Genomic DNA, 17986 nt, shown 5'->3' with positions numbered 1-17986 from the left:
CATTCACTGGAGCTTCCACAAACAACAATCAACTTAATTATTACATTGAAATGATGTACATTATTCAAGTTTACATTCACTTTGGATAATAACATGGGAGAAATGAGCGGAAGCGCTCTCTTTTCCTCTCTCCTGACAGCCTGTCAGTATCTCATGCAGCTCACTGATCCAGTAATGAGTGACCCGACAGTGAAGAATAAATATATGTATAACTAGTTTAGCTTGTTCCAGAGGTAGATAAAATAGCTAGGTGTGTTAGGTCTAACTCTTGTGTGTTTCGCTCCGCTTACCGGTCCGGCGGGCAGAGCTGCAGGATTTCTGCTTCACACACACGATGCATACCGCTATTTTACTGTCTTTTTCGGACCTTAAAATAATGCCAGACCGGTGAAGCCATTTTGGCGAGCTTGTTTTGCCGCACACAGAGAAAAGTGTCATGTATTTTACGTCATGCGATCGGCTCTCGCGATCGGCATGTTTAGAGAGCACCGATCGATCAGTAGAGAGTGAGTATCGGCCGATCGATAGGAGCATCCCTACTCCCTTCCATGTGATCATGAATCTGTTTAACCTGAGGTGCTCCATTTTGCCTAGCAAGGCTTTGGTATATCAAGAGTGTGTCAGAAAATGCAATGTCACATTTAAATGTCAGCTGTAAAAATTGCCACTGCAAGGGACTCAAAAGAGTTTCACTAAAGTGTGTGTACAGGCATTTGACAGCCATGACAGTTTGACATCATGACACAAAGCTAGTCATGTTCAAGTGTTCAAAGCTAGCCATGTGCAATTGTCAAAAAGGTTATTCATTGAGAATATTATTTCCACGATTTGTTAGTTGCAAACCCTGATGTTGCCCCTTAAAACACTCACTGTAGTTTTATCATTCTGTTCTTCTTTGTTCTCCAACCATTCCAGTGCAAAATATTTCCACACTCACTATTGACAATCTATTGACATATGACACCTGTTTGCACTTCCTCTCTCATACCGTTTTTCCTAAGGACATGAGAAACCTTCACCATTCACTCAGGCATTGTTCTCAGTGTATGCTAAACATAATTGTATCTATTTTATAAATCTGTGTGGGAACACAAACTTTGTTCACGTGCACAAACATAAATGTAGTCAAGTAACTGGATATTTGCAGGTCTTGTATGCACCTGTATTTGTTTACATATCCTGGGGAGTAAATTGAAAGATACACAGGCGGTTTACTCATTCTGTACCATCATAATTGTTAACTATGAACGACATTTTAATAACAAATATTACTGAATACAGAACCTTCCTTATCAACAAAGGTCAATAGTTTATCACACGTGGCAGTTGAAAATATTAATTTTAGTTACGTGGTAAATATATTACCGTGATTATATATCATAATGTAAATATAGTCAAAATGATGTGCAGCAATTAAGATTAGTTCCTGCATTAATCATATTATTTGATAGGACAATAGCAAAGGACGTCCTGTATAAACACTGCAAAAATACCATAAGCTTATGTTGATGATAGTTAAAACTGAGTTTCAAGTCAGTACTAGGTTTAAACGATCCTTCTCTCTCTCAAGGTAACGTATGTCACATTGGGGAGGGGAAGAAGTCAACATGCCCTCCCCGCCCCTCATCTGTCAGATTTTACGTAAAGCTACGTAGCCACCATTAGCATGCTAGCATTAAACTTGAACTCACCTGTCCAAATTTTGCTGCGAGACCACCGCACCCTGTTCCCCCATTATCGCAGAAGGGCAACAAACACCTCAATGCTGTCGTGTAGGCTGAGCAGATTAACTGGGCTACAGTAAAAACATTAAAATGGCACGCCTGTTAGTTTTCTAACAGCTGAGGTTGGCGTTAAAGCTAACTAGCTGGTGAAATAATGCTAACAAGCTACATAGGCCTTTGTGTTGACACGGCAAGTCAGCTGCACACGAGCCAATTACTGCGCATAAACCTATGTTTCTGCGGTCATGGCAGTCTGATACCATGTATCTGCACCCGGTGCAATATCACGCTTTTAATAAATCCACTTTGAATCCGCTACGGCCCCGTTTGTCCGTTACTTTATCGTTTTGGCGTGACCGCATTACTCCATTAACTGCCGTCTCTGAGGTGACGCAAAATAGTTCTGCTGTGCGTGATGGCGTCATCAAAACAAGGACGGCACCGCAAAGGGTATCATTCCACGTGCATGGGAAATGTAGTTTCATAATGCCTCCACCCGTTTAAAGCCCACATCAAATCCATGTTGTCAAATCCACTCCCGGCAGATGTGCAGAAGAGACACCACGACTTATGGAAGATACAACTATCATGAAGATGCAAATATGGCAACAAAACACTTTTAATAGAGGTAATATGTTTTATTTAGGCAGCAGTATTTTTGTCCCATTTGCTTGTCTTTAACTTAATATAAAAGTGAGGACTATTCATTCAATTTTTTTCTGCTAAATGTATGAAAACAAGTCATATTGATCTTATTTGTAATGCTAATGTTAGATAGCAAACTAACCATACAGAGAGATAAATAAATAAAGAGACAAAGACACTGTTTTTATCAATCTTTAATATTTTTTTAATTGTTGCTTCAACAAGTTATCTTGTATAACCTCACCTAAAAGTCAACTTTGAAACTGATTTGTTTTTACACAGCAGTCAAGAGAAAAAGCCACTGCCACTGCATAGTGAAAAACTACAACTCCCTACAGCCTGTGCGGCATCACCCATGCGCCGCAGTCAATCAGCTGTTGAGGCAACTGCTGACTATCTCGGCACAAGGGTAGCTCGTTTGTCAGACTAAACCCAGACGAGGCAAACAGAAATATCTTTATTTACAGAGTCCCCAAAAGGTGAACGATAAAGGTAATTCAAATTTAAGAAGATCAACAACCACTATCTGTGTCTGCATGCTGTTTTGTCGTTTGTGTAGAGGGGACATACCATGGATTAAAGGGGAGATATCATGGCAGGACATATTCATGAAATGTATCGGATGGCACGATAAACAGGCGTTGGAAGGGTCAGGATTTGGCCGTGTGTGTGGTTTAAAGGGCCGGTGCTGATTATGCTGCTTTCATGACCTTGGAAGCGCAGCTCTTGGAGGAGGAAAACAGGGATTAACCATTAACCACCGTACAATGCTGGATATTGCGACTATCTTGAAAGCCAAACTTGTAAAATGATCCGACATGTCATCTGGACTGTCATTGTGAAAGTCTACAGTCCTCTGCATTCATGTTATTGGGAGGCCTCGGTGCTGTCTGCATACTAGCTCTCCTGCAGTCACGGTTCCGGAGCTTCATCAGTGTTATTGTGGGTGTAACATTAATTATGGGTTTTAATTTAGTATGATTTCAACGTTGGGTGATTTGACTATAGGGTATGGATGTGCTGACATCTGATATGATGTGTTCAATTCCTCAGCCTTTGATACGACATATTGTGGTCTATTTGCATTTTCTCCTAGCCTACTGCACTGTTGGGTTTAATAATGTGCTTTTCTGAATGCAAAATTAACGTCCTGATAATATTCCAGGGTGTGCTTGTTAAGTGGCAAGGCGTTGTCTCTGAAATGCAAAGTAAAGGCTGCGTTAACGGGTGCAATATATATAGTGTGTAACTTTGAATATTCGATAAACACAGCTTTCAGTCATGTTCCAGCATTGCCTATAAGTTATTCAGATGCAAGTGGGTACATCTTGTATAATGCTTACTCGTTGCTGTGTCAATGCGGACCTCAGGGAGAGTCCCTCTTTGCGCTATAATAAAACCCCTGACTATAAATCATATCATTGATGTATGGACTTTTTTTATTGAGTATTAGGTTACTAGGTTAAATCATCGTGTTAAAAATAGCATAGCATAAGACTGACATGTTTTAATTGTAATGGTAACATGAGACATATTTGCGGTATAATAAAGCGGCTCAGGTGCGTCATTTCCCACTGCGTAAAAAGGGGCGAAGTGTGCCATTTGGTTGAAGTCGGTGTATTTTATTATAACAGCTCTGTGGTCGCGTGTGTCGAAGTGCCTGGGTCGCCCTGCCTTGTTTGAAGGACAGCTGTATTAACTGACGTATGTAAATGAATATAGGGGGAGGTCCTTGGGTGAAAAACACACACACTGAATGAGTTTGCAACTCCGGAGTTCCTGCGTGGAAGGAAAAAACGAGACGTGGCGAAATCTGGTGAATATCTGCAGCAGCTGTATGCTCCGTGTGTCATTTGTGGCGATCATTATGGTATAGCCACGGGAAGTGTGTTTTCCTCTACTTCGGTTCGGATAAATGGGTGATCACGCGTTTGCGTCGCCTGCTCCCTCTAACATCATATCCTTGTCGGAGCTGTCCCAGTTCATCAGATACTACAACAGCCCGGTGTGTGATCTCCTGCATTACGGCCATCATAATAAATCCTCGTCTCTGTTTCCCCTCGTTGCAGCTCAGCAAACCATGCAGGATGATTTACTGATGGACAAAAACAAAGCCCAGCCTCACCATCAGCAAGACCCGACGCAAGTAGACCCTCCTCCCTCAACCCCGACCCCGTCATCGGAGCCCACTTCTTCTTCATCGGAGTCGGAGAGCCCGTCTTCGGCTTCAGCGCTGAACAGCAGGGACAAGATGCCGATGGAGTCGCCGATCCTGCCCGGGTTGAGCTATCACCACCAGCCGCAGTCTGAGACCGGCGGCCCCCTGTCCTCCCCGTCCTCCTCGTACGGGAGCACTTGGTCCACGGGAACCACTAACTCCGCCGTGGACGACAGCTTTTTCCAGGGAATACCCTCGGTGAACGGGACGATGCTTTTCCAGAACTTCCCCCATCATGTCAACCCGGTGTTCGGGGGGAATTTCTCCCCGCAGATGGGTCTGGCTCCCCAGTCCCAGCAGCACCAACAGCAAGCCCAGCAGCAGCAGCAGCAGCAGCAGCCCCCCCAGCAGAGGAGATCCCCTGTCAGCCCCAACCAAGGCCCCTTCCCCCAGAGAAACGCTTATCAGACCATTATGAATAACAGCAAAGTGTCGTCGTCCTCTTCTGGTTCGTCGTCCGCTTGGAATAATCACCAAAACGCGGCTTGGAGCACAGCCTCCAACCCGTGGAGCGGGCTGCAGGCGGGCAGGGACCCGCGCAGAGCGGTGGGTGTTGGAGTCGGTGTCGGGGTGCCCTCTCCCCTGAACCCCATCTCCCCCATGAAAAAGCCCTATAGCAGCAACGTTATAGCACCACCCAAGTTCCCAAGACCCGGTCCCCTCACCCCAAAGCCTTGGATGGAGGACAGCGCCTTCAGGACTGACAACAGCAACAACATACTGCCTTTCCAGGTAAAAACACTCTCCAGGCCTTGGCCTAACTATATATTGCTTTAACCAATATTGAGCACCAATGTCGTTAGTTGTACCCATACTATCAAAATGTGAATATAGGGTGATTGTTTTCAATATATTCTACTCAAATATTAAGCATCAGAGACGGAAGGAAAAAAGGGCCAATCCTTTGATAAGGTCACCCTGAACCCATCAGTGCCATGGATTCATTATGGTCACTTTATTGTGGGGATTAATAGTCTATTCACAATGGGAACAACTAGCAATTTTATAACATAAATCATACATATTGACACATTTTCATATCCTTTATTCTCACGTTTTTTCACAAAGGTTACATTTAGGTCTTCACTTTTAGTATCATGCTATTATTTGTTGTTGATTAAGATGTGGTTACTTCAGCATTAAATACCTTATTTTCAGTGTCACCATGTGACTTTGTGAATTGATAAATGGCCATCTGGTTTTGCTGGTAGCAGTCACATTTTCATCTGGCTCTCTGTCAGATTGTCAGATTGTGTGGTGTAGGTCAAAGATATCGAATGAGACAGCAAGCCCTTTAAGTATGATTCATCGATCTTGGCTATTTGTACGCTTTCAAAGACAAACACATTGAGTCATTCCTAGAAATAGTTGCCTTGCAGGGTTTACTGCACTAAATGGTTAAATTCCCTCTGCATGTGAGGTTTAAAGGACATGTCACATATGACGCATTCAAGTGCTGCTCGTATTCTTCTGGATTTACACTGACAGGACCAGTTAGTGCACTTTATTACAAGCTCACATGATCAAAAGGGATTTCTTGTTTTCAAAGATTTATTGAATAAGATAAATCTTTTTAACATATAGTATAACATACAGGCCATCTTGCCTAATTGCTTGAGTACTGTAAGCTTAATTGTGTGCGTTTAGAATTCATGGCAACCGTGTTGCAGTTATGCTCATTATTTTAAAATGGATACACCATTACTTTTACAACTACTACAACAAATATTAATAACAATAATAATACAATCTGTCTGAAGACGGCAATAATGACAATGATAGTAATACATTATTTTTACCGTGCGAATTGTTTATATTTCTGATGATATTTTCAGTATCTTTTGTTATTTATGCTTTCTGTGTAATTACAATATTTTGGACAGTGCCTCAAGGCAACATCCACACTCACATTTGATTGGCTTGTGACCGCATAGTGGGTGGAGTTTGAATCTAAGATTGAGAAGGAAGGCGGGGCCAACCAATTTAGAGTAACAAGAAGCCCGTACTAAACTATTATTATATTTTTTAACAAAGATATTTAACAAAACAAAAGTGCCAACATTGTTACACGGCCGTGTTTCTGCTGAAATACCTTACGAACAAACTTTATTAATGGTCAAAATAGGTAACCTTCTTTATTAGCATAGCGGTATAGCCTAGCTAACATTAGCTGCTGTATGTACTTGACAGCTAACAAGCAAAGTAGCATTACATGTAGATAACTCTAGTTATAGAAAGGGTTAGATTGTTTAAACCAAATACAACAAAATATTTTCGCTGTTGGGTCCCATAACAACATGGGATGTGCAATTGTTAGCAACATTAGCATGATTAATGTTGACAAAGGAAATGGCAGGGATGTCCCGTTTATTCCTTAATGCGGAATGAGAGTACAGTAGGACCGATAAACAAGAACATTATTGTTAACTGGTAACCTGCCGCATTGCAGTGTCTGTTATATCCCTATTTTGTTCCTGTATTTCTGGTTTTATCCCCAAACGGGACACGGTGAACAGTCCCAATACTGTATGGCTTTTTCACATGGCTAGTCATGTGTTTCCCTATGTTTAGTTATGCTGGCTGACAAACAAGCCAACATGAAAAATAAGCCGGCTGAATGCTCCCCCCTTAAGTCACCACCGGCTTACTTAAAAAGAAGCACTTGTTCCCCCAATCAAAGCGAAGACTGCGCAGAACGGAGCACGAGACAAAACGTTAACCTGTTACTGCAGCGAGGCCTGCATGTGCAGACGAAACACAGCCTGGCGCAGGGTGAAATTCCAGCCAGCTTGAAACGTATAGCCTTTAGAGGAAATGATGATTGTCTGTGTCACTGAGGCCTCCTCTGGCTTTATTACACAGTTTCCTCTGTTGAGTGCCTCTATCTTTTTTCACAGACTTGGCCAGCTTACACCTCCAGTTATCACCAGGAGACAAGGTCAAATGGCCAAATGTCATGCTGCATAGAGTTGTTTGTTTGCTGAAGTGAAACGCGGGCACACAGCAGCGATTACGTACCGGTACAGTAATCTATTCTCGCGTGGTTAAGTGTCGCCAGATGGTTAAAACATGACGCAACATTTTCTGGTCATTTGTTTGAGTCAAATGTTCAGTTTTAATTTGCTAGGAAAAAAATGCCATCTATCTGCTTCTACCAGCCAGTTAGATGAAAGTATTTTCCTTTCCTTCTCAGTTTCACATCTTGTAAATCAAATGCTATTGAATTGGTTGGATCAAGTCATCATATTGCTTGGGGATCAATTAATGATGAGGAACGTTTTCTCCAAAATAAGACATGATTGTCCCAGAACCACAAACATGTTTAAAGGTCCCATGTCATGGTTTTCCGGTTGTTACCCGTCCCCTTGTGTTATGTAGCTTGTTCTGCATGTAAACGGTCTGCAGAGTCACAAACCCTCAAAGTACACCCTGTAGGGAGTACAACTCTAACACAGCAAAGACCTGTCTGTGCTGCCCCAGAACGCCTCGTTGGAGATTTGTCTTTTTCTTCCGGGTACCAAGTGACGTAAGGGGCTAAGTGACGTAACGGCTACGTGGAGCTCCTCACACAGACACACACACACTCACTCAGCCTTATTTTTCTCAGCCTGAGACAGCGGGACACGGCGAGGCCCGGCCCGGCACACACACAGACCCACAGCCAGGCTGCGGGTGTGTGTGCTCGAGCCGGGCTTCGCCGTGTCCCGCTGTCTCGCAGACCCCACGCAGCAACCAGGAAGCGACACCAGGAAGCCAGCTCACACTGTCCGCTCCTCACAGCAGGGAGCCCCGTTGGCGGCACGGCTCTATACAGAGATGCTGTATTAGAAACCCATGTCAGTTTGGAACATTGCACAATATAAATCTATTCTAGTAGACCTCAACAGTGGAATTATGAGCAGTAGAAATGGCCATGACAGGAGTCCACTTAATATGTATTCCCCTTTTTAATATCAGAACAAAAGACAGGGTTTGGTAATGCCGGCAAGTATAGGGATCATGGGAGTTGTTGTCTGAATCGTCATCTTCCAAATGATAAACCACAGAGGTCTCCTTGTCTTCAAAACAAATGGGCCAGGCGAAAAACCCCAGATAAAAACACTAAATGAAGCAGTTTCACGTTAAGAATGTGTGTCCTACAACCAAGATCTAACAAGTTTATTTTTAAAATGTTTGCTCAAAACTACTTATTTAACAGCTTTTGGAAGACAACCCCTTGATTAAAATGACTTGTATGTCTAGGTCAGAAGAAAAGTCAACAAAATTCATTGTTGGGACATCCTAATGCAGAAAGGTTACCTATGAGACCTCAAAGACTTATGGATCCCTCAGTGCTGCATTCCTGGCTGTAGCCCACACTTAGCTATTTAGCAATTACAGCCATAATTGGGGAAGAGCTATCACCAGGATGCAAGGTCAGGGTGCCACATGTCAAGCGCCCTGTTTGCTGAAGTGAGACTTTAGAGAACTGCTGAGGCGAGCAGCAGGCAGGGAACACATCGGCACAGCCTCACTGTCATGGGGACAGGTGTTCTTTCTGTCAGTCTGTGGATCCCCCTCTTACTCCGATGCCCCCAGGTGAAACACAGGGTCAAATGTGGAATCTATGTGCTCGAACTCGCCGCCTGCTGCTGGCTGCTGCTTAAAGGCAGAGGAATGTGGGGAATCCAACTTAACATGGCGGCGTGAAGCTTAAGACACAAAGTCACATGAGCTTCTCTACAGATACCTTGATTTGAAATGATGTTCTGGGCGACGATTGTGCGGTCCCCTGTGATCTCGATCACATCATATCAGATCAAATAGTTGAAAGTTAGAAGGCGGACTGACATGTTGAGTCTCACACTCAAGTGCTAGCTGATGGTTATGCAAAAGGGGAGGAGCTTGGACGAGTTTGTGTGTCTAATGTAATATAAATATCAGATGGGATAAAGCTCCATATATTCATTAGGGTTAGGGTTGCACTGTTGGTTTTGATTGTACACATTAAAGCAATGGTTTGGATCTTTTGACATGAGGTTGGACTTTATTTAGGCTGTGTTTTACCTACAGAATATAGTAATGGGTGTTGACCCAGTTTGGAGAAAATATCGACCCGGGAGCAAAGCAATGTAGTATTTAGCTGCCTAAAACAGGTTCTACTTATACAAATCAATACAGTCATAGTGTACACTATATTTAGCCTATTTTCTCTGCTTAACCTTGGCATCAGAAAGCCCTACGTGACGGGGAAGTAAAGCTCTCTTCAAAGCCACCAGACTGCACCAACAAAAACAGTAATTTTACCTTCCAGAACACCATGAATCAAAACTAGCCAAAGGCAAACACAAAACCAACTAACCAGTCAGGAAATGGTAGAACAGCAAATCCTTTCTTCAGGACGGTTCAATTGTCAATGGAGTCTGGTGGCCTCAAGAAAGGAACGAGCTCAGTTCCCCGTCGCAAAGGGCAAGTTAAAGTGGTTCACATATTCTAGATATAGCTTACAATTAAAGTGCTCCTCATTTATTTTATAAGTAAGCCATTTCTTTTAAAAATAATTCTGCTGCAGCGGATGGCAGCAATGTCTGTCTGTTTCTCCATCTCAGGGCAGGATTAGATGGCAGCCTATAACCTATACAAGCCGACTGTTCAGTCATACTTTAATTATTATTTACTGTCACCCCCTTCCTGAACTCTTTTATATCTTATGTATCTGCCGTGAGGAAGACGAGCTGCAGTGTCAGCAAACCTGAATAAGTGCTTCTTATGTGATGTCTAAACAGTCTGTTTGGGACTGTTGTCCATGATCTCTTTAGGTCATTTGACTACACTGAGCTCTCAACCCCCAGCCGTCACTGTGCTCATCCACATGTGTCAGAGAGGAGGTGGGGGGGAGAAAACGAAAAGCTCAGCGTTTCAAGTGTTGACCGTTTGTACCAAGTGGGCAGATTTATATCTACGTGGCGCGGGTTCAGAGTGGAGGGAATAACACTTTTGAATGCTCAGCCGAATGGGCAACAATAGCTGTGGTGTGCAAACAATGTGGCCCCGGCTCGGACAGCGGACACAGGACACAGCTGCCAAGGCTCCAGGCTCCGGCTCTCAGGCTTTGGCACACATGACATTCTCATAGATTCAATGAAACACAGCGGGGGTCTACACATTTCATGATCAATGAGCAGTTTAACCATGAGGTTATTGTTTCGGTACTGGACTCAAAAGAATGCTTCATGAATGAGTCCTAAACCCCGGAAATGTATCAGCATTTGACCACTAAGGTTCCCTCGTCTCAAAGTCAAGGTTTTTTGGAAATATTTTTGGTCCTTCTTCTTCTGCCGTTCCCTCTCGTGTTTACTTCCTGTCCTTCTTCTTCTGCCGTTCCCTCTCGTGTTTACTTCCTGTCCTTCTTCTTCTGCCGTTCCCTCTCGTGTTTACTTCCTGTCCTTCTTCTTCTGCCGTTCCCTCTAGTGTTTACTTCCTGTCCTTCTTCTTCTGCCGTTCCCTCTAGTGTTTACTTCCTGTCCTTCTTCTTCTGCCGTTCCCTCTAGTGTTTACTTCCTGTCCTTCTTCTTCTGCCGTTCCCTCTAGTGTTGACTTCCTGTCCTTCTTCTTCTGCCGTTCCCTCTAGTGTTTACTTCCTGTCCTTCTTCTTCTGCCGTTCCCTCTAGTGTTTACTTCCTGTCCTTCTTCTTCTGCCGTTCCCTCTAGTGTTTACTTCCTGTCCTTCTTCTTCTGCCATTCCCTCTAGTGTTTACTTCCTGTCCTTCTTCTTCTGCCGTTCCCTCTAGTGTTTACTTCCTGTCCTTCTTCTTCTGCCGTTCCCTCTAGTGTTTACTTCCTGTCCTTCTTCTTCTGCCGTTCCCTCTAGTGTTTACTTCCTGTCCTTCTTCTTCTGCCGTTCCCTCTGGTGTTTACTTCCTGTCCTTCTTCTTCTGCCATTCCCTCTAGTGTTTACTTCCTGTCCTTCTTCTTCTGCCGTTCCCTCTAGTGTTTACTTCCTGTCCTTCTGTTGTTCAATCTGCAGAACGACTTTCTGCAGATTGATATAACTGCTCATAGTCCCTTCCATATTTCATCCTTAACTTCAGTCTGTTAGCGAGATTTAACTACCTTTGAATTGTCATGCATTCAACTGATCCATTTAATATCAGAACTTAACACAGGCTTCACGTTTTGTACTATGACATAAAATATCCCAGTAAATACCCCACTCCTACATTTCCAAAGATTCTATGTGTCTTAAATAAGGGGGGGGGGGGACACGTTTCTAAATGAAACTCATGTGACTGTGATGTAGTACTATTATATCCCTACATTATCCATTCCATTTACCATTCAGATATGATAAAAGTGATGTTAATATGTATAGATTATGTGAAAGACTTTACTGGTTGGTGGGGCAAACAACTTTGAGGTGGTAACTGAAATGTGTTATTACTGTGTGAACTGTTTTCCTGATAGTTTATAAGTAGTTATCATTATCTATCTCTAGTTCTCTGAACACAACGTGTCATCTTTAAACTGCTTGTTTTGTCCAACAGTATATATTCAATGTTATATCATAAAGGAATGAGACCATTTAGGCAATTCAATTATTCATCATTTTGTTGAAAACATTTGTCTATGGTTCAATTAATCTGATAATTAAGGATTGTGTTCAGCTCTAGTCGAAACCCTTTTCCGTTGCATGGTAGTCAACATGGTTGATACTCTGAATGAAACCTCCAGAAGGTCATAAGATCAGTGAAGAGTACATTATGAGAAAGCCCAAGGAGGAGCTGTTTTATCTTTAAGCCGCCTCTCTGTTAAGACATTCTGTCCTAAAGGCAATCTAAATCCTGACAGATGGGGCTCCTCGGGAAGAATATCGTCTGTACTTTAATTGTAGCTTTTTGACATATGAAGGCTTAAGGAGCCTCTGACTAAGATGCATATCTCCCTTACAATATCAGCTCAGCTGTGTTCACCATTACACCCGGGGCAGACACATACATTCTATTTTTCTCTTTTTGTTACCCATCAAATCTAGACCCAGATCCTTAACTTCGATTAGTCTTGTCTTGTGCGCTAACCTCAACATAGGAGCTGTTGATACATGCAGGTTGTTGCCTTTGATATGCAATCAACCAACCGGAGTTTAAAGAGGCCCCGTTGTGTTTTATGGGGTCTCCCTCTGCCTGTTATCTAGGTTTGTGTGCATGTTAGTTGTCTGCAAAGGCTCAAATCCCAAAGAGTTTCCCTACCAAATGTGTATTAGAGTGGCAGGTTGTGTCTTTGTCTATGTCTACAATAGCGACTCACAACACCGAATACTAGTACCATATGTTCAGATCCAATGTGTTGAATGTAGCAGCTATAAAGTCATACAAGTATGTCCTTCCCTGTGTTTACTTTATAAAGATGTCAACTCCTAACCCTCTTCCTGTTTTGCTGTGTTGCAGGACCGGAATCGGCCCTTTGATGCTTTTAGCTTGCACTCTTTGGAGAATTCCTTAATGGATATGATAAGGACTGACCACGACAAAGGTAAACCACACCCTGCCGGTGGCCCACCAATGACTATCGCTGATATTATATGGAGGAATCATTTTGCAGGTTAGGAATATTCATACGTCCATGCTTACAGTATGTGGGTTGTTATTTTGCTTCATGAGCATTTATCATCTCTGGCACATTTGCTTTTCTTTTGCTCCCTTTTGCCAATCTGTTAACCAATACACTACAGATAATCATGTTCTGTTTTAAATTAAATAATTATAAGCCTTACCTGCAAAATCTTTTGTTTATATATATATATGTGTGTGTGTGTGTGTGTGTGTGTGTGTGTGTGTGTGTGTGTGTGTGTGTGTGTGTGTGTGTGTGTGTGTGTGTGTGTGTGTGTGTGTGTGTGTGTGTGTGTGTGTGTGTGTGTGTGTGTGTGTGTGTGTGTGTGTGTGTGTGTGTGTGTGTGTGTGTGTGTGTGTGTGTGTGTGTGTGTGTGTGTGTGTTAGCTTTCCACTGATTGGAATCTATGGATCATGTGACAATAAATTGTGATTGTGTTGTGTTGTGACCATAAATATGAAGTGATTGGGTATTTGTGGTTTTCCTCAATGGAGAACAACCGTTATACACTGTACACTTTCGTAACAGTGATTCATGCTTAAATGAATGCACATTGCACTGTTCTCCTGGAAAGTATAGGAAATGTATGATATCATGGAAACATGTTAAGACATCACCCCCTTTTAAGGCCATATATCAGCCCTTCTAGGCCAATAGTATTGCAGCACAGGTCATGTGACCGTTGTAAAAACTTTGGATCCAGTCTCCCTGATGGGGCCCTATCAGGTTGGGTGTAGGTTTTTTATGCTCCCCCGTCCTCCCATCTTAACAATGGAAAGATTGGTGGGAGGGGTTTAATGAGCAGAGCATGTTGCTTTCTCATGCGTGGAGTCTGTTTTCCCAATCTCGTGCTGAGAGGGCATTGTTACAGTAAAATGGATCCTCCCAACTCGACCTCACTTCACTGGGAAGGTGTCGTCATGTCCTGATGGGCTTCCCCTGTGTTTACCAAGGAACAACAGAGATCTGGGGAAAGACAGGGTGGGTGGTGCATGGATGTCGGTGTGCCGGTCTGCATCTCTGTTTGGATGTGTACCCGTCTTGCAGTCATGTAGACAGCGTGGGTCTGCTGTAAGCTAGCATGCTAACCACAGAGCAGCTCCACCCTGCTAGCGTACCTACACACTAAATAAGGACCCTCTTCTGGAGAAAGAATAGAGCTGCTGGTGCTTCATTCAACTCAGATCAGAACTTGTATAACAAAAATGGGGAAAGAGTTTTGCTGCCCAACCCCAAAGGGTCTGGATCATTGTGTTGTGTTGAGCTTTGGGGTGATAACCTTGTTAATTTCCCACTCATTAAAACACAAATGTTTGAATAGTGTCCATACAAGGGATCCTAGAGTAATTTGTTGAATTTCTGTCTTTGAATACACACATTGTCTACATCCATGTGTGCCAGTATAAATATAATGCCTGGTCGATACAGGGAAAGGGACAGATTATAGGAACATTTCTTGACTAGCTATATCCCAATAATTGAAAGATTGCAGCAAACGTGTAGCGTCCCAAATGTGGCAGTACCAGTTGGGTTTGGTCAGAATGTAAAGGCATGGTCCAGTTCCAGGTTAACCAGTTAAGCTTACAGAAAAGCCATTTCATTTTGATATGATTTAACCAGCCTGACATTGTGTTGCATGATTTCCTGTTGTTGAGTTTAGTTTCGCCGTAGCTAGTCAGCTGTGAGAGAAAAATCAACATATGTAGCACTTACATCTGGTTAGTAGTTTTTTGGGATGTTAGGGTAGATTTTTTGCTTCGGAGAGTAACGTTATCCAGGCTGCTAACGAAAGTCGTGTTGCTAACGAAAGCCGTGTTGCTAACGATAGACAGTACGAACAAGAAGATTGATTTTCTTGTCCGTACAACAATGGAGAGATTGTTTTGTGACGGACGTCTCTGTATTATATTGCTCTATGTATGGAAAGAGATGATGCCCTGTGTTGTTGGTATCTCTGAAGAAAACAGAAAGTGGTCTGACTGCGAAAACAACCATAATACCATTCGGGGAACACTGGGAGGGGCTTACATTTACTTCTTTGAAAACAGAATTCCACCATAAAGATGAAATAATATGTATATTTAAGTTTGAAAACATACACGGTTTCAAAGCCCCCCCATGGCCATTTTTTATTAAAACCAACCACGTTGAGACTAAATAACGTGACAAACATGCTAAATTGTTTCCTAAACCAGCTACCATCATAATTTGTTCACCATCTCACTTTGGGGATAATGCTCACCAGCTCATAGCCACCAGTCAAAACTCATTAACCCAGTAGGCCCAGTTTTGCATTCCCAACTGAATGGGTCCCAACCCACATGCATCCCATCACAGACATTTCTCGCATACTTCTCATTGTGACTGAAATAGTTGTTTTTCCTTGAGTGTTTTACGAGTCCCTGTTTGTTGTGTGTGTGTTTTTCGAAAGAAGTTCTGTTGTGCAAATATGAATCGGTGCGGTAGTGTGAGGTGCCCCCTACACCCCTCTCTTTTTCTGTATGTCAAGAGAGGGAGGAGGGCGAGGCCGTCTTGATTTGACCAGTTTTCAAGACGGCCACTTGTTCGGAGAAGAGTCAGTTTTGAAGGGTGTGTGTGGGTTAAGGAAGAGTATCAGGGCAAAATATATGTTGAAAAGATAATTGGACAAGATATATATTTGTTGCATGTCTAATAAAGTCTTAATGTTGACAATAAAATTTAAATACCATTTCAACTTTAAGTAAAAAAAAATGTTGAACATAAATAAACAAACAAACTGCTAGCATAAGTTCTGACGTTGGTTTTTATGTAAAAGAAAAAAGCCTTCTCCTAATTTGTTTGCCCTAGTAGTGCGCGTGTTGTCCGTGAGAGAACTTTCTGAAAGCTCTTCACTCCTGGGCGAGGGGCCGCGGGGACATCTGAACAAACGGGCCCTTTCTGTAGCCACACACACACTGATCTGCATGTAGTTCCTGAACTGGGTCAGCTGAGCTCACGTGTGGAGAGCCAGGCACCCCCACACAAACACACACTCTCCGGAGATTCTCCCTTTGGCCCTGGAAAAACACCACCTGTCTGACAACAGCCACTAGCACCGCTGCAAGCAATATCGTCACTCACACGCAGGATACACACATCCAAATGGTTTCTGACATGTAAATCAGCTGTGACATTCCATGCAAAGCGCTCTCACCTCACGCACACCTTTTCCAATTGTTGTCTTTGGCAAAGACGACTCAGCAGACATAACCCTCACACAACCTCGATGGTGTCCGTAACAATTTCAATTACTCAAAAAGTCCCTTTGAAGCTGTGTGGATGCCACCCCACCCACTAAGTCTCTCCCTCAACACACACCTCAGCTGGGCTGACTCACATGATCCAACTCATGCGTCAGTTTCGATTTGTCTCTTTGTGTCGGTGCAGCTTTTAGAAGATTAAACTCCATCAACTCTAACTAAGAATTAAAGCCTGAAAATAGATTAGTTTCTGGCTATCAGGTAATTTTACAATTTCATTTTACAATCAAATTGAATGAATAGTCAGACATATTTGGAATAGCTTTTTTTGCTCGATGAATAAGAATTGACCATCCTGATTGAAGTACAGTAAATATGAAGATACTGCCAGAAGCTAACTTAGCTTAGCCCACACAGGCTTAGCCTAATAAACTGAAAGAAGAGGAGAATAGCTAGCCTGCGCTAACTCCAAAAGTAACACAAATCTGCCTACCAGAACCTCTATAGCTTATAAATTAATGTTGTATTGTGTTTGTATAATTAATTCAAAAGGTGTGAAAATGAAATATTGAGGTTTTACGGGGGTAAGACTGGTGCTTTGATAGGGGCTAGCGCTTATCTAAGTTAACTGTCTCCTCATATTTCAACAGTCTCACGGCATTTCGTGTTATAGTCACAAAAATTCATCTATTGATTCGTGTTCACCAACACGATTTAGCCATTTTTTTTCGTGTCACAATGTAAGCAATGTAAATAATAACAAATTAGAAGGAAAAACAGATTAAAAAAATACAGATTTCAGTATTCTGACACAGAATGATTTTAGAAGCAATGTATTTCTATTGGTAGTATGTTTCGTGCCTGCACCAAATAATAATAATAAATTAGAAGGAAAAAAAGATGACAAAAAATACAGATTTCAGTATTCTGAGGCTCTTTGCCCCATTTCTTTTCCTCACGGATGGCAAAAAAACTCCAACATTATATCATTTAAAATAAAAGGGATAGGGTTAGACTTAGGGTAAGATATTGAGTAAGAAAATGTTTTTATGAACCACACAGCTTCCGGTCTTCCAAGACCCGACCGGACAAAAAGACGTGGTGCAGGCACGAAACACACTACCATAGAAATACATTGCTTTTAAAATCGTTCTGTGACAACAAAAAAAGAGGAAATTCGTGTTGGTGAACACGAATCAATAGATTAAATGTCGTGACTAACACGAAATGCCGTGAGACTGGGTTGCATATTTAGCGTACAAGTAGAGTGCTATCAATTTAACTCTCAGCAAGAAAGATAATAAATAAATTGTTTAAGGTTATCTGAAATCCACTTAATTTGAAAGTTTATTCTTAAATGTTGAAACTATTTTATTAATTGTTGCGTGAATCGACTTTTTGATTATGGATCACCAGTGTTTGTTCTAATAAATGCCAACTAGTTTAGGTTCACACAAGCATGTTGTGCTGGTTAATGCCCTCCTGTGTGAGGTTTAATGTCAATTATAATTGGAGTCAGTATTGCAGGGAGGGCAAACACTGGTGCTGACTTTTATCAGGAGGTAAACAATAATGGCAAAAGTAGGGGAGGT

At 42.3% G+C, this 17986-nt stretch overlaps 2 protein-coding genes across 7 annotated transcripts in view; one reads left to right on the top strand and one right to left on the bottom strand.

The window, feature by feature from the left end:
* marchf5 (membrane-associated ring finger (C3HC4) 5) overlaps positions 1-2125 on the bottom strand; it is an 80699-nt gene extending 78574 nt beyond the window's left edge. The window contains 1 exon segment of the mRNA XM_034101170.2: positions 1692-2125. Within this exon segment, the coding sequence (XP_033957061.1) occupies positions 1692-1735 (44 nt within the window). The 5' untranslated portion in view covers positions 1736-2125.
* A 525-nt stretch (positions 2126-2650) lies between these two features.
* The window catches only part of cpeb3 (cytoplasmic polyadenylation element binding protein 3), a 48951-nt gene continuing 33615 nt past the window's right edge, over positions 2651-17986 (top strand). For 2 of the 6 annotated variants that reach the window (XM_034101413.2, XM_034101412.2), the window contains exons 1-2: positions 4192-5319; positions 13011-13095. In XM_034101413.2, the coding sequence (XP_033957304.1) occupies positions 4285-5319; positions 13011-13095 (1120 nt within the window). In that variant the 5' untranslated portion in view covers positions 4192-4284. The other 4 variants (XM_034101410.2, XM_034101409.2, XM_034101414.2 and 1 more) reach the window with 3 other exon arrangements.

Source organism: Pseudochaenichthys georgianus, chromosome 15, assembly GCF_902827115.2.
Source record: "Pseudochaenichthys georgianus chromosome 15, fPseGeo1.2, whole genome shotgun sequence".
Lineage (NCBI taxonomy): Eukaryota > Metazoa > Chordata > Actinopteri > Perciformes > Channichthyidae > Pseudochaenichthys > Pseudochaenichthys georgianus.
Note: the sequence above shows the minus strand (reverse complement) of the source record. Positions and strands in the feature narration are given on the sequence as shown.